Genomic DNA, 16088 nt, shown 5'->3' on the forward strand with positions numbered 1-16088 from the left:
AATCGCACCAGGGTTTGAACCACAACTGCTCTAAACCCCTGTCACCTTCCGAACCCTCCAGTAGTTGGCCCAGATCAACCACCACTTACAAATCATGCAATTTGTAGCGACACATGTTGGATCACTTGGAGATTTTGGTGTGTGAAAGAAACCAAATTATGGCTAAAAGCTACACATTTGCAAACTATTCAGCTGATTCGTATCAGAGTAAACGAACTTTAGGTGTGAAAAATGCAGTGGCCTGTCAGTCAGAGGAGTGACAGCTCTAACTTTAAGTCTTAAACACTATTCAAATTATAGTTAAGTTATTTTTTAAAAAAGCTCCCTTGTGCAGTTTTTATGAAAAGGGAGACTATCCACAGAGACTATAATCATTTTTGCAGCAGGCTGTAAACATGTTTATTTCCGCTGTAAAGCTGGAAGTTTAAACATGGGACTCTATGGGAAATGACTCGGTTTTGGAGCCAGCCTCAAGTGGCCGTTAGAGGAACTGCAGTTTTTAGCACTTCCTCCTGGGCTTCATCTCTTTGCCTGAGGTTTAATATCAGTCGGTGCAGATTCTGAAATGAGCCAGTTTTTAGATTGACATTAGCTTATTAAACATCTGAGTCCTAATCAGCGTGTTCACTCTTTGCTTTTCCTTTTGCTGACAGCATCATCGCTCTTTGATAAGCTCTCTGTCATCATGTGACACTGACAGACATTTTTTATGCCCCTGAGGTGTTTTTACACTTGACAAAATGCTGGAGGGAGTTTGGCGAAACTCTTTTAAAGCTTGTAATAAAAAAGTCTGATCAATCTTCGGCAATAAAAAAAAATTCCAAGATGCTCAGCAGAAGTTTAAAAAAGACAAAACGATCAAAGCTCTCAGCAGAGATTTGGTGATGTCATGCTTTTTGACAGGATAATCCCGTCACGCAGTTGCCACACAAAACCGTCTAAATCCTTTCTGGCAACGTGAAGCTCGCATTGTTGCATGACATGTTTGTGGGTTTTATATTTCTGCAGTGCCATCAGCACTAAATAACAGCTGCGAATGCAGCCGACAGATGATTTGGCCACTCGGGTTTGTCTCCTCAGAAGCGGCTCATTTATCGTTGTCGATTGCACAACCTTCACCCCTCAATTAGCACGTCAACATTAGTTTTACAAAGGAATTTCAAACTGCTCGACCAAAAGAATCTGACTGCTGCTCGCGTGGTTTCGTCTCTGCTGTAAAAGTAAACAGCAAACAATCCGAAATCTGAAATGAATTCACAAACCAAAATGCTGCGCACACAAAATGTCAAATAAACTGTAAATACCGGGAAGAAATATTTACCAGAGGAACAGGTGTTAAAGGTGTTATTTGTTTCTGCTCGTCTACGGTGGCCTTGAAAACAACAACAACAAGGACACTAAAGCAACATTTCAGAAAATGCAATAAATAAAAAACTTGAGGAACGTACAAATATGTCTAGTGTTTAGATGTTTTTCAAACCGCTCCTGAAAGTGGAATAAAAACTGGACCACTGTAGAAATCTAGAGGCCTTGTGATGATCCAGAGGTTGTTTCAGAAGATTCTTCTGCTTTAAAAACAAAAAAGGGATTTTCTTTTTAAAACACAAGAGATATTTCAGCTTTTAAAAATTCCCATGTTAGGCATTAAGGTAAGCCAATTTACTGTTTTCGTGAGACTCAGCTGCTTTCTCAGGAAGACTTTTATTTGTGTTTTGACCTTGTTAACCCTTTATTGACCGGCCCTTCAAATTTACCTGTAAAATGGGCCCGCCGGTGGGCCCATGGTCAATAAAGGGTTAAGGTCAAACATGTGGACTCTCTGGGATTTAGTTTCAGGATAAATCTGGTGCATCTTTTCGTAGGAGACCGTGTCTGAGAGTACCACCACATTCGTCATGAATAAACTGCTGCCGGACACCCGCTACACCGTCACTGTGGTCCCCGTCTACGCCGAGGGAGACGGACCAAGCCTGTCTGAGACTGGCAAGACAAGTGAGTATAGAGGCTTGAGGTCATGTGACACCCATAGTATGTTGGTAAATGTGCTCAGAAGGACATTAAAAAACACCCAAGCCTTAAAGAAACAATTAAACAGAGTCTGACTGAACTGAAAGTTGACTGAGGAGGAAAACTGGCTCGGTTTTGGCTTACTGTTCTTTGCCACATTACATCAATAAGAAACATTTTTAGCAGATTACAACGTTTTCAGAGGAACACATAGCCGACCTGAGCTATGTATTATCTTATAACATGTTAAATAGAGACCTGTTTCCAGTTGGGCATTCATCCTGGCCAAAGCAAATTCAAAGACACAGAATATCCCATTTTCTTCCATTTTGCCTCCCTCGCCTGGCGGGATGCCTCGTTTGTATTGGCCATGTGGGTGTTTGTCACAGTGAATAGCAATGAAAGCTTAAAAAAGCAGTGAAAAATGGCGAGGCAAGGTACAAACCACTGGAAATAATGGGTTCAGAGAGCAGAGAGCCGGGCCAATGCTGATCCCGGCCTTCAAGCCAGTCCAGACTAGACATCACGTTAACGGAATATTTTCTGTCACTGACGGGAAAATCTGAAGGCAGTCTGCCATCTTCACAGGTTAGAACAGTGATGGTAGATCTACCATAGCGTTCAGTGATTCGCTATGAACATTTTTAAGGACAGTACTTGCGACATATCATTCGTAACATTAAACGTACATTGTAGAGTCTTCCATCGAGTGTCGTTACTCCAGGGTCAGAGGTGCAGACCGAGGGCATACTGCAGGATTTTCTCTTTCAAAAGTTTTTGCAGCTTCACAAAGTTCCCTATTTAAAGACTTTGAAACTTATCACCAGAAACCACTTGACCTCTGACTACACTAAAGATTTGTCACTCAGATCTAGGCACTGACTGACTTCCTGTTCTGGCTGTACTTCTGTTCAGAGCCACTGGGCTTTGTGAGGAACCTGCAGGTGACCGATCCCACCACCAGCACCTTGAACGTCCGCTGGCTGCCGCCCGAGGGGAATGTGCGCGAGTACATCGTAATCTGGGTGCCCACAGCTGGAGGAGAGCAGGATGTGGTAAGGATGTGGACGTTTCTTCTTACTTTAATTACTTTAAAAATCCTTATGGGCAAAAAGCCAGTGCAAAGTGCTCCTGTGTGTGTAAAATTGGACCTCTGATGAATCAAAGTTAGAAGTCTTGTCTTTAAGGGGAGATCAGGTTGCCATGTGAGCAGATCTTATTTTTCCCTTTTGGCTCTCACTGTGGCGTCGAGTCAGTGGCGTGAGGTCGTTTCCAAGGCAGTTACACACCAGAACGTTCTTTTCATGGGAAAAGTTGTAAGATCACGATATCAAAAGATGAAAACCACCAGATGATGTTGTTGCCTTTTTTAAAAAAATGACGTTTTCTTGCAAATAATGGAAAACATTTGACAGAGAAATGAGATCTACTGAGTCAGGAGAAAGTTTGACTGTTTTCTGTGAAGTTGTGGCGATATCTTGTTTAGTTTCATTACCCCAAAGGTTATGTCAGAAAATGTCGTAAAATAAGATGATTTGATTTTTTTTATTTCATTATCTCAGCATGTTGGCACATTTTAGGAAAATTAGATTAAATGGACAAAGAAGAAGTAGAAATTTGAAAGTGCAGCAGAGGCCTGAAGGAGTTCATGCAAAGGAAGACTTGCTCTCATTTTTTCTGTCTGAAGCTCCATCCTGTCCCAGGACAGCCTTTAAAGTGGTAGCCCTGTGCAGAAATCCATCTTTATCTCCGAGTTTTAACTGTTCCTGATACTGAGTGAAGCTGCGTCCAAGAAAACATTAAACGGTGACATTGCTCATTCTGAGAAACTGTCTGCGGCTGCCAAAGCGCTCATTTGTTCTCCAGATAAAGGAGTTCATCCCGTTCAAAGTCGTTTCTTCCTCCCCCCAACTCAGGATTCGGTTCCTGGAACCGCCACCAGCACCGTGCTCAAGAACCTGGATCCAAACACAGAGTACACTGTCACCGTGGTGCCCGTCTACCCCGAGATGGAGGGAAAGCCCATGTCCGAAAATGGGAAGACAAGTGAGTCCCGCTGACTGATTTACAACTAAAACTTGTGGTTTGAAGTAATTTTACTCGTTTTTTTGTCTTATTTATAAGGAAAAATAATGAGCTGCTACATCTACATGGACCCAAGACCTAATGAAGATGTCTGATTACAGTTGGAAACTCTGAAATGTTAAACTATGAAGTGACGAGAGAAAAACAGAGACATAAATATAAAACTGAAGATTTCTGTCAGATGGTTTTTGTGGGAAAGCCAGCAGTTTACTTGAAATCATCCTAAATAATGAAAGTACTTCAGATGATTAACAAAGTTTCTTTAACATCCAAAGCTAAATGGAAACACTAAAATTATGGCAGCTTAGTCAGGCTGTTAAACCCAAGTGGGCATTTTCTTTTTGTGCCAGCGTTGAAGACTAAACCCGATATATCACACACATATATCACAAACAAATCACAGACTTATATCAGATTTATCACCAACATAGCCTGTGTTAAATTCCACCATTAAAAAGCAGCAGTCATTGCATTTACATTTGCCTGATTTTCCCTTCATGGCAGCATTCACCTGAATTTAATGGAAGGGGAATGTTCAGAAACGACTAATGCTAAAACTTGAGCGCATGTACTGTCTTGAGGCTTGGATGCTGTGGCCTTAAAGGCTGCTGTTAGGTTTCTGGGTCTTTGTAATGCTCTCAACGACAGCAGTGAACCTGGACATCAGAGTCAGGCAGTGATTTATGAATAGCACCAATGTCCAGAGATGCAAAAGGAGGCCACACTGAAGGTACAATCCAGCAAATTTAAATCAGGCATAGCAGGAGTCCTAATGACCCTTTATAGAAATCACAGTTCTCAGAGTTAAACAGCGTTTTTCTTGCTCAGCATCTTTCATGAATCAAGCATAAACTTGATGTTGGGAATAATCTAAAAACAGTTCAAGTTTAAATCTAAGAATATTTCATGAGTCCCTAGGGCTGGACGCAGGTAGGAAATATTCAGGGATATTTTAGATACTAAGCGCTAAGTGCCTTTTCCACCTTCTCAGATCCTTTGGGTGGAGTAAAGAACTTGAAGGTGATCGACCCGACCATCAACACTTTGACAGTGCGCTGGGATCCAGCAGTGGGCAACGTCCGGACCTACAAGGTCTTCTACACGCCCCAACCAGGAGGAGAAGAACGCATGGTACAACACAAACTGTTTTATGGACCAATTTCAGGGTTTTATCTTGGTTCAGTTACCCAGTAAAAGTAACAGTAATCAGGTAATCTGCTAATGAAGGCTTTGGCACTTTGTTGAACAGGAGGAGGTGTCTGGTGGCACCACCACCACCATCCTGAGGAACCTGGACCCCGACACCGCGTACAAGGTGGCGGTCGTTCCAGTCTACCCAGACGTGGAGGGCATAAGGCAGGAGGAGAAGGGAAAGACAAGTGAGTGGATCACTCAGGGTTTTCACAAAGGGGAGCAGCATTTTTTAGATTCCTGGAGGCATGTGTGTGTTGCCCCATAAAGAGTCAGATGACCAAAACTTGTTTCAGACAGACAGACAGGACCAAAAAGGAACAGTGGGATTTTCTTAAACCACAGACTGTGTAAAAGATGGCATTACCTGGAGGTTTTAGTCCTGGCATTTTAAATCCTCAATGTTAGCAGTGTTTGCAGGCAGTGAGCACGTCATAGTCAGACCTGGAGAAAATGATGACCTCGAGGCTTCTGAACAGGACTTCACAACCAATGGGTGATGTCACTACATCCAATTTTTATAGACGTTTCAGGATTTCTGTCATTTTAGACAGATGTGGGGAAATTCGATTGCAGAGGAAATCACATGACATTTCTTTGCACCAATATGGAACCACTACATCAACATAAAACACACTTACAGACGTTTATTGCACCGTAGGAAGGTTTTGGCCTGTCCACCTGGGCAACCGTTGATGGCATGAGCATCAAAAGGCAGTTTTTTTTATTAGCCATTTCCACTTAGGCCCCGCCCTTTCTGAGTATTTCCCCAGCAATCCCACATGTTTTCATATTCACCATCCAGCGGCGGTTATGCAGTTATTAGTTTGGACTGCTTTGATAATCTGTCCCTGATGGTGCGTTCGAGAGCCCTCTCCAAAGAACGCGTGTTTTATTGCATCTATAAAATTGATTCTTTTCGTGCTATTGTTTGCAAGACTTATTTATTTACGGGATCTTTGTCTGTATTTGAACTTTATTTTTATTACAGCGTAGCACATGACGGAAACACTCACAGACACAGAGGAGGTCATTTTTACAGAAACAGAAAAAAACAGAAAATGAATGAAAAGTAAAACAATATGCTACTGCTGCCCATCTCTCCATAAGTAACATCTCCACTACATCGCCTGTGTCGTGTCTTTGGACTGACACACTGGGTTTTCCATCATCATATATGAGTTTTTCCTCTGTTTTTGTGGGTTTACCACACTTTTCACTACACAGTAAGACCAAATGAATCACAGCCAGTGAAGACAGATGACAGTTTTGTCAAATATGCAGTCCTCACCTCCTGCATTTCTCAGAAGTTTATTTTGTCTTCTGTTAAAAATCTTTTCTTCTTATATCAGTAGAGGTCGATGTTTTGACCACACATAAATGGTGTTGGCCTCACCGTGAGATTGAGGCTGTTTTTGCTGTTTTTGCTCTTTAAAAACAATAGAAAACTTGATTGATGCTTTCTAGCAGAAAGTCTTTACAGATAAGCTCGAGGTACTTCCTTCGATTTCTATCTGTCCTGCATTACCAGAACCATCTGATTGTCCCCAAGTTCATTCTGCACACTTACAGCCAGAGTCATGAAGAGTAAGCTGACTCATAGCACACACCACCAACTATACGTGCTTTTATTTAAGTGTTCTTTCCAATAATGTCCTTTTTTTTAACCATCATTTTTACCAGCTGTGTGGAAAACCTGCCAGCGATGTAAGGTTTGCAGTCAAATCATGAGAAAAACCACCTTAAAGGTCTGATGTTTTCAGCCAGACAGCAAGAAAATAGTCCCTGTTTATATGAACGCTTGTGGCTCGCAAATGAATGCCAGAAAGTTTAGGCAACTTCCCTGAGTCTGACACATCTGGACACTCCTGATGTGGCAAACGCATCCATCTGGAGCACCCTGCAGGATAAAACAAACGCTAAGGGTTATTTGCAGCAGTTATTTAAACTTTTTTTTATTGGAGGAATTCTTTAATGTCTAAAAAACAGTTTAATAGGGTTTCTTTATGGAATACCAGAAAGTTTAGACAGGCACAGGAAGGAAAGAAGACTCCTCTGTGACTGACAGCCTCCCCGGCTTTGGAACATCTGGTCCGTCCTGATGAGGTGAACTCCACCCGCCCGGATCGTGTCAGGCTGTGATGTGTCCCGTCTGTTTCAGAGCCTCTGGGCGGAGTGAAGAATCTCCAGGTGACCGACCCCACCGTCAACTCACTGAGGGTCCGCTGGGACCCGGCCGAGGGCGACGTCAGACAGTACCAGATCATCTACGTCCCCGCCGCTGGAGGAACGGAGAGCGTGGTGAGCTTTTACTGACCTCATAATCCCATCAAAGAAGGCAGGTCAGGTTTTCATAAATGTTAGCAGCTGCGGGTTTTTAAATTATTTCTGTTATAAATGTCAAACCTGTTATGATGAAAGATGAATTGAATCAAATTTGACTAAATTCAGCTGAGTTCAGACTTTTCTCGGGAGCACACGAGTGCATCAAAGCCTTATAGCATCTTCCTTTCATGACACAAAAAACACAATCATAATTCTCACTGGGAGCACAAATTAAAACGCCACGGATATTTTATGTGCCGCTAATCACTTAATTCTTCTATAGTTTTATAGCGTCTTTGTCTGCGAGTTGATGCCTAGAACATTAGCAGAGAATGAGAGACTGCGACGAGCTGACGTGAGGAAACAGAGTTCAAGTTAGTTTATCCAAACCCATAAAACCATCGAAGTGCGTGTTTCTATTTTATTTATTTTTTTTTACAGTATTAGAATAAATGATGCTAGTTACATTCTCACGCTGCGTGTGAGCTGATTTCAAGAGTTCTGGGAAAATTTAAACAAATGAGTAAGTGGAGACAGAGAAGAGCTGATCATCAGGGAGCCTGTTCACTTCCTGTTAATCCAGCTGTGCTGACCTCTACATCTCGGAGTGAGGTGGCCAAAGAGGATGAAAATAAGTAAGAAGCCCGACTATTAAAAATGTTCAAAGGCACCCATGTGAAGAAGAAGTGTCTAAAACCGGAAATGGAGACAATGACTGGCCCCAAACATCTGTTAGTGAGATGACCAGGAAGCTGAGTTACAGCTGAACCAGCCAAACACAGACAAGAGGAGAGGGCTTAATCCTTGCTTCGATTCAAAGTCTGAGATGGTGAAGTTATACTTCAGAATAACACAGATCGCTCCTTTGTTTTTGTGAGGGACTCCCTCCACCATTCAGAAGCAGTCAACCATGAGGAGACACTGAATGTCCTTTAGTTTCTGGTTTCACTGTCACAGAAATTCCAAATGGCAGCTGTCGTGAAATAGCTCACGGAAGTCTCAATGTGGAACTATAGCTATAAAAGAAATAAATAAATAAATAAATAACAACATGAAGATTGTTTAAAGAAAAACGTTTACCCCATGCAAAGAGGTTTTTGGCTGGAGCAGCTCCGTATGGCCCCATTCATTCTGGATTTCATGAGCAGCCCTCATGAGAGTGGGGGTTCTTTTGTATTTAGAAATTTATGGCAGTAAATGATGGACATTGGTTGGAAAAAAAAAACGAAGTAAGAACAGTATAATTTTGAGAATTGTGGTCCAAAGCACCTAAAAATATAAGTGCCTTGTGTAAGTTTCTCTCTTGGAGCCACAGACTGCAAACTTTCCAAAGATGCCAACGTCTGTGGCTGGTTTGCGGGAAAAGTCTCTTTTAAAAGCTGCTTCAGTCCCAGAATTATTGGGTGAGAATCCCTGACTGACTTTAAATGAACAAGTTAAAGCACATTATATACAATATAATCCTGGACAGTGTTGAGTAAGATCATTTTTCTCACCTTACAGTGACATTAACCATGAGCAAAGCCTTTTAATCCCTCCAGCCAGTGAGATAAATAAATCACATTAAAGTCACCTGTCCGTGGCTGATATTTGCTTATTAATTTTCCCTTCACAGACTCAGGTGTCTGGGATTACGACCAACACAGTGCTGAGAGAGCTTCATCCAGATACTGAGTACAAAGTGACGCTGGTTCCCATTTACCCCGACGCGGAGGGAAAACGGGCATCGGAGAACGGAAAGACCAGTAAGTGCATCAAATTCTCTTTCTGGGATTCACGAGGCTGTGACTCAAAAATCCACAGACTTGATACAGGAGTTACTTTTTTCCACAAAACTACACTCACCAACTATATTTTGCAGTAGAAATTATAAATCTATCCATAAAAAGAGCCTCATGCTAATGACAGGATGCAAACCTTAAAGGTGCGCTGTAATATAAGCTGGCTGCACACCTTTTTGGGAGGTGGATAAAGATGAAAGAAAGAAAGTAGTTCCTGTATAAAACCTTTCACAGATAGGTTTTAGATTTTTTTAACTAACTGGATTATGATTTCTGAAAAAAAAAAAAGACTCTTTCAAGTGTAATTTTTAGATTTTTTTGGGTGCTTTGAACACGAAGTTTAGCTAAAGAAGTATATGAAACTCAGCAGATGCTGCTTCTCTGTGACATTTGACACTCAAGGAAACTGGTCTGAAATTTAACCATCATGTTGTGCTCACAGAGGCTCTGGGCGGAGTGAAGAACCTCCAGGTCACTGATCCCACCACCAGCTCCCTGAAGGTGCGCTGGGAACCGGCGGAGGGCAACGTCCGGCAGTACCGCATCTTCTACGTGCCCGCTTCCGGAGGCGCCGAGGACATGGTTAGAGATCACACTGACTTCCTGTCCTGTCATGTGTCACAAAGGAAAACTGTGCATTAGCTCAGACAGGCAAAGCAGATTCACATCAGCTCATCAGATACCTTTTTCTGCATATCAGGAATTATTTAATCTGCTTTAACTTGCCCAAATCTGCAAGCTGCCTTGCAGCCCACCTACACTTTGGCATTTGCTTTTAATGCTGTTTCTGATTCAACCAGTGTCATGTTTCTCATCACTCTGCATGTTCTGTACAAGGGGTCCAGCTAGTTTTTCACCAAAGTCTAATTTTCCTGTTTCTGTGGATGATTACTGCAGAATCAATGCCAGAATGATCCTCCTCAGATCCTCCATTTCTGCTTTCTTTTGACTGACAGCTGTGTTTCTGTGTACAAACAGGAGCAGGTGTCCGGAGGCACCACCAACACCATCCTAAGGAACCTGCTATCAGACACTCCCTACACTGTGACCGTGGTCCCAGTTTACCCCGAAGGAGAAGGTCTCCGCCAGTCAGACAAGGGAAAGACACGTAAGTCGTCAGAACGAGAGCGTTTACAGGTGCACTGCCGCCCTGCCTGTGATCAGGTTTTTGAATTATCTGCAGTAAACATCACAAACTACTAAGAAACAGAACAGATGTCATTCAAAGTGGCAGTGCTGCAGCTCCAGATGTTGCCGTTTGACAGACATGTCAGTCAGAGCAGGCTTTAGAACTTTTCGGGGCGGCCTGGAAGAGACGAGAGAAAATATAAATGTTCCAGAATGATTTTAAACAGGTGCTGCTGCACATTTTTGTAACTAAATACTAAAAATTATGAGGCTGTAAATGAGCACAGTAGGGGCACTTTATAACTGCTGTCGGTATCTCAATGGTCTGGATGAAGAAACACTCTTCCTTGAAGAGGAAAAAAAAGTTGCTTAAAAAATGTCAGCATCAGCGAATGTTGGTTTTTAAATTGATCGCAGAAAACAGATCTGAGCCGCAGGTCAGAAGCTAATGAGTCGAGCTTTGAAGGTGTAACTTTGACCTGTTGAGAATCTGCACAAGCGATGAAGTCTGAGCTTCACTTGAACAAGATTAAATCCATCACCAGCAGCAAACAAAGGCCAGAGGTCGTGGATTTAATGGAGAGTTGTCAGTAAACCTTAAGTAGAAACAGAACATTCATGCCTTTGCTGAGATAAATAAAGGATAATATCATCATCTTATTATGTCTCCACACTAATGCAACCAAGACACAGGTTTAGTGTGTTTGCTGGCCTGCAGTGAACATGAACCCCCTCAACTCTGGACACAAATTACAGCTTCTTTTTAAAGTTTGACACCAGATAAATTAACTTTATAGAGAAACCCTATCTTCCAGGTAAACCTTCGTGGAAAAGGTACTGCAGAATTTGCCAGAACCTTTAAATCAGAGCCCCCCCCCCCACATACACACACACACACACACACACACACCTCTGGAGGCTGAAGAAAGTGATTGATAGCAATGAAGAAAACAACTTTAAAACTACCGTTTGAAGAATCTGTCCTCCCAGACTCGGTCCTCCAAGCATTTGCAGAACTGCTGGTTTGTCTGCATCTCTGTGGTTTGATGTCCTGTTGGGTTCCTTGAGTTTGTTTCTGCCCACACGGCATGCCACGCTCTGTCAGCAGAAATGCATCCTGGGGTTTTGACATGTGATGCCACTGGAGTGAGGCATGGAAACAATTCCACAGACGAGTCCAGCAGCCAAACTGGAACTGAATATTTTCTGTCCTGTCAGGATAGTTTGGGGGGGGATGTGTTTGCACAACCCTTGTCTCATTTTCGGTGTACATGGTGTTTTATTTGCCATTTCATTGCTTAGAAATGGTGTCATGTTGAAATCTTGGAATATTTTTCCCTTACCATCCCTCCGCGGTTGGGTTATTATGGTTAGCTGTCACACACACATGCTGGTTGTGGCAGGCAGAAGTTGGTGACTCAGGTTCAGGTAGGCGACGCTCCTTTTGTTTCACGGGTTGAATTCCCAGAAACCGATCCGCAAATACCCGTTTGGACTTTTTTTGTTTGTTAAAGCTGAAATATGAGACAGCAAGGACTAAGAATGTGACAGTTTGGAAGGGTTGTTTAAGTCCTCCGATCACTTACATATCAAGCACTTTATATAGACGTGCTGGCTGCTGCAATAAGCGACCCAGTAGCATCTGCGTGCTGGAACATGACACCACCTCTCTATCACAGCAGCAGCAGCAGCAGTGACACACCGGACCTCAGAGTGAGTCACTATCAGAGAATATGAGCCCGAGGGTGACATTAATGAAGTTTTATTACCAGTGTTGGTCCAGTTTTACTGTTTTGCTCCCTGGAGAAATTTGTCACGTTTGGTCTGGACAGAAACAGCAAATTAAATGGCTGTTACAGATTACATAATCTCTCTGAAGGACAGAGTAATTTTGTCCCTGGATGACAGACTTTACAGAAAACAATGACTGTGAGGGTTTCACTCTGGAGGTTTTTACCTTATCGAGGAGGAGGCATCTAGTTTTCCTTTTACTGGCTAGAGCTCAAGATACCGGGGGATACACACATCTGGTTTGGTTTAAAAGAGGCTTTTGCATAAACCCAAATCTGTGCTACTTCTCTCTCTACACATAGACATTGTAAACTGACTGTCCTGCAGATTTGTGCTGCACTCAGCATTTCATTTCAATCCCGTAGTTTCACAATTATATTAATTCTTGGATTACAGATTCTTTCTTCATAAAAGACATTTTTTGTTGTTTTGAACCAGTTTTACCAACAAAGTAAATCACATTCTAAAAATAAACACAAATTAAAACACGATTAACAGAATTTAGAAATGATTCAAATAACTTAAACGATGCAATTGTTATTATCTTGTTTGATTATGTAAAGGCTACGCTTCGGAGCATTTCACCACATAAGTTGTAGTCTTACAGCCCTTTGTGACATGTTTATTTTAGTTTAGTTAGAACACCACAGTCACACAATAACACAAACAGACTAACCGCTAAAGTTAGCCGTAAACCAGCAGGTCTGAAAGCCCAATGAAGGGTTTCAGTTTCTAGTCGGAAAACACTTTAAACGTAACTTTGACTTCAACTGATCATTTTTCAGTTTGCTAATGCTAAAGTTGGTTGGAGACCACAGCCCGACCAAAATTATTGTGATTGTGTACAATGAACTATGAGCTCGTTGCCTTTGAAGCGGTTGCTTCAAAGGCAACGAGCTCTTCATCCACTTTGTTCAACCACTTCAACCTCATCGGTTCAGTTCAGTTTTATTTATATAGCACTAAATCACAACAACAGTCACCTAAGAGCGCTTTACATTGTAAGGTAAACACCCTGCAATAATAGAGAGAAAGCCCAACAATCAGATGACTCCCTATGACCAAGCACTTGGCAACAGTGGGAAGAAAAAACCTCTGGCAGAAACAGACTCATGGAGGAGCGGACATCTGCATCGGGCATTAGTGTGCTATCAGTTTGCAGTTAAACGGAATCAAGTTGGCCATTACATGCAGCCTGTTTTTGATAAATATGGAGGAAATTACAAATCTGTTGCTGTTTACATACACAGAAATTCACAAAAACAAAAATCCAGATTAACTACTTACATTTAAAGTCCAACCAAGATTTGAAACAGAAATTCAGAAATTCCTATGCACATACTCAAGACAGCAAGTTACCTTCAAACAGGCAACCTTGTTTTTATAAAGAATCCCCTACCGGTCACGGCATAAAGTACATTTCTGCACAGCGTAGTGTGATTTTCCCCTTCACACCTACCTACAACAGAAAAAGGCAGTATTGAGTGGGCTGGGACTAGAGCTTTATGCTTATTAGTTTCAGTTTGCAAAATAAGAGTAAAAAGTTCCAACTGGGTTTTAAAGCCACTTGAGACAATGGAAAAGGAAAGATGCTAACGTACCTGGGACATAAAAAAAAACTACAAGAAACATAAAGATGAAACTCAGAGACCAAAGCCCAAACTATAACATCTGCCTGTTGAAAAGAAGTGAATATAGATGAGTGTGTTTCATTTGCACTTCTAACAGAATACAATAATTTGAAGTTCACTGCATTTCTGAGCTGCTTGAAGAATGTTTTGAAAGAGTTCATTGCTTTTTAAAACTCTAGACTTAAACCAAGGGTCCAATCCTCCCTGTTCTGTTCCGCTCTTCGCTTACTGACACTGACATTTAAAGGAATGTAATCTCTTCTAAATCCATTAGTTGTCCCGTCAGTTTTAGGCAATAAAGTAAGATGTACTTGGAACAAGCCCTTAGTTTTGATGTTGTGTTGCTAAGTGAGGAAAACTAACACCTCTCCCTCGTTCCTAACTTCACGTTCTCTTCACCTCTCTCCCCTTTGCAGTTCCACGCATGCCACCCAGGAATATCCAGGTGTACAATCCCACCCCCAACACCCTGAATGTGCGCTGGGAGCCAGCCACGGGCCAGGTTCAGCAGTACCGGGTGGCTTACGCCCCCCTGACCGGTGCAAGACCATCCGAGTCGGTGAGTAGCTTTCTGCAGGCAGTTAAAACACAAACTGTCATTAGCAGCAGAATCCTCCTTGAGGGGAGGAAAATCTCTCTGTCTGGTCATGAGGAGCGAAGAATGTGAAGACACAAAAATAACAACCTCTTGTGTGATTTAACTGTCATAAAAGAGTGAGGTTGGATAATATTTTTTTTCCAGTGCAAGTCATCATGTTCCAAAAGTTGCAGGTCAGTTCTTGTTAGATATGATGTGCCTCCAGGAAATTCCTGAGATAAGTGGAATTACACTGGAAAAATAGGGAATGATCTTATCCTGTTTTATTTTGTTTGTTTTTAGATAAAGGAGAGATTATGGCTGATAATCATTATCTTCAATATCAACTAATCGGTCAGCTATTTTTTATTTTTAATCAATAGTTTATAAAATTACAAGAAGTATCAGGATTACCCAGAACTCAAGACATCTCTACAGGTCATGTTTTTTTTTTCAAAAAAGTAGTCCAAAACCAAAATTTAAGGGAATGTAATACATAAAAGCAAATTGACCTTTATAAAACCAGCTTATATTTATACTTTAGCAGAGGTATGCACACGACACGGTCACAAAAAGACTTGGCTTTACCAACATGGGTTTGCACTTTCTCTTACTCTTTCTCTTGATGTATTATAATGTAAAGTAATAATCCAATCATTTTGTGTTTTGCATTTTCCATCAATGGAAAATCAACTATATTCTCTAGATTTTTGTCTTTAATTCAGATTTCTGAACATGCCGTTTTATTTGATAGCGTGTTTAGGACACCAAACCCAAAGTCTCTGACTTCACTTTGGCTTTCTTCTTCTGGAAAATGCCATTCTTGACATTTGACATGCTGATCTTACTTGGGCTGGCATGTCTTTGTGTTAGATGTCAACTAAGGACTTGGGAATTCTTGATCTGACTTAATTTTTTATTATTGTATTTTTGCTGTTCTTACTCGACTTTCTTTGTTTGCACACCTGCAGTGTTTAGTCAAACTCGATTAGTTTTCCCCCTTGGTGTGATTCATTTGTGCAGTATGAACACGGTAATCACACTTGGGTGTGGTCCAAAACAACCAAGGCCACAACCTCCAAAGGGTCTCAGCGCAGGTCCAAATGAACTCCAGAGCTGTAAGTTTATGGTTTCAACGTGACCTGAATCCAAACAAACTACCAGGTGTATGTTCCATGTTTGAGCTAAAAAACTTCCAGTAGATGCATATGTTTTTTCTTCTGAATGTGGTGAGGTAAATATAGATGCGTGGAGGTCTATACAGCTAGCAATTAGCCAAGAAATAAAATGTAAATTCTCCACTAGTCCACAACACAGCACCTTCTTCCTGTATTTGCTTTTGTTGCTCCTGCCCCAGACACATCTGGCCAATAAGCAGACCGAGCTTCTCACGTGGGTTGTAGTGATGCATTCAGCCTCACTTGGATTTTTCTCCGTGTGAAAAAGAAACCAAACCACATGGAAAAACTATAAGTTTGTAAACTCATCAACTGATTCAAACCAGAGTAAATGAGCCATAGGTGTGAGAACGCACTTAGTTCCCACCTTAAGATCTAGGAAGTCTTGGCTCAG

The 16088-nt window shown here is 41.7% G+C and overlaps 1 protein-coding gene across 3 annotated transcripts in view; it reads left to right on the top strand.

Annotated features, from left to right (window-relative positions):
- Window positions 1-16088, top strand: part of col12a1b (collagen, type XII, alpha 1b) — a 155379-nt gene that overhangs the window by 81150 nt on the left and 58141 nt on the right. For all 3 annotated transcript variants that reach the window (XM_063494565.1, XM_063494563.1, XM_063494564.1), the window contains 10 exons: window positions 1863-1992; window positions 2923-3062; window positions 3924-4053; window positions 5084-5223; window positions 5342-5471; window positions 7445-7584; window positions 9224-9353; window positions 9832-9971; window positions 10368-10497; window positions 14356-14498. In XM_063494565.1, coding sequence (XP_063350635.1) covers window positions 1863-1992; window positions 2923-3062; window positions 3924-4053; window positions 5084-5223; window positions 5342-5471; window positions 7445-7584; window positions 9224-9353; window positions 9832-9971; window positions 10368-10497; window positions 14356-14498 — 1353 coding nt within the window. The remainder of the gene's footprint in view (window positions 1-1862; window positions 1993-2922; window positions 3063-3923; window positions 4054-5083; window positions 5224-5341; window positions 5472-7444; window positions 7585-9223; window positions 9354-9831; window positions 9972-10367; window positions 10498-14355; window positions 14499-16088) is intronic.

The sequence above is a fragment of the Pelmatolapia mariae genome, linkage group LG15, assembly GCF_036321145.2.
Source record: "Pelmatolapia mariae isolate MD_Pm_ZW linkage group LG15, Pm_UMD_F_2, whole genome shotgun sequence".
Taxonomy (NCBI): domain Eukaryota; kingdom Metazoa; phylum Chordata; class Actinopteri; order Cichliformes; family Cichlidae; genus Pelmatolapia; species Pelmatolapia mariae.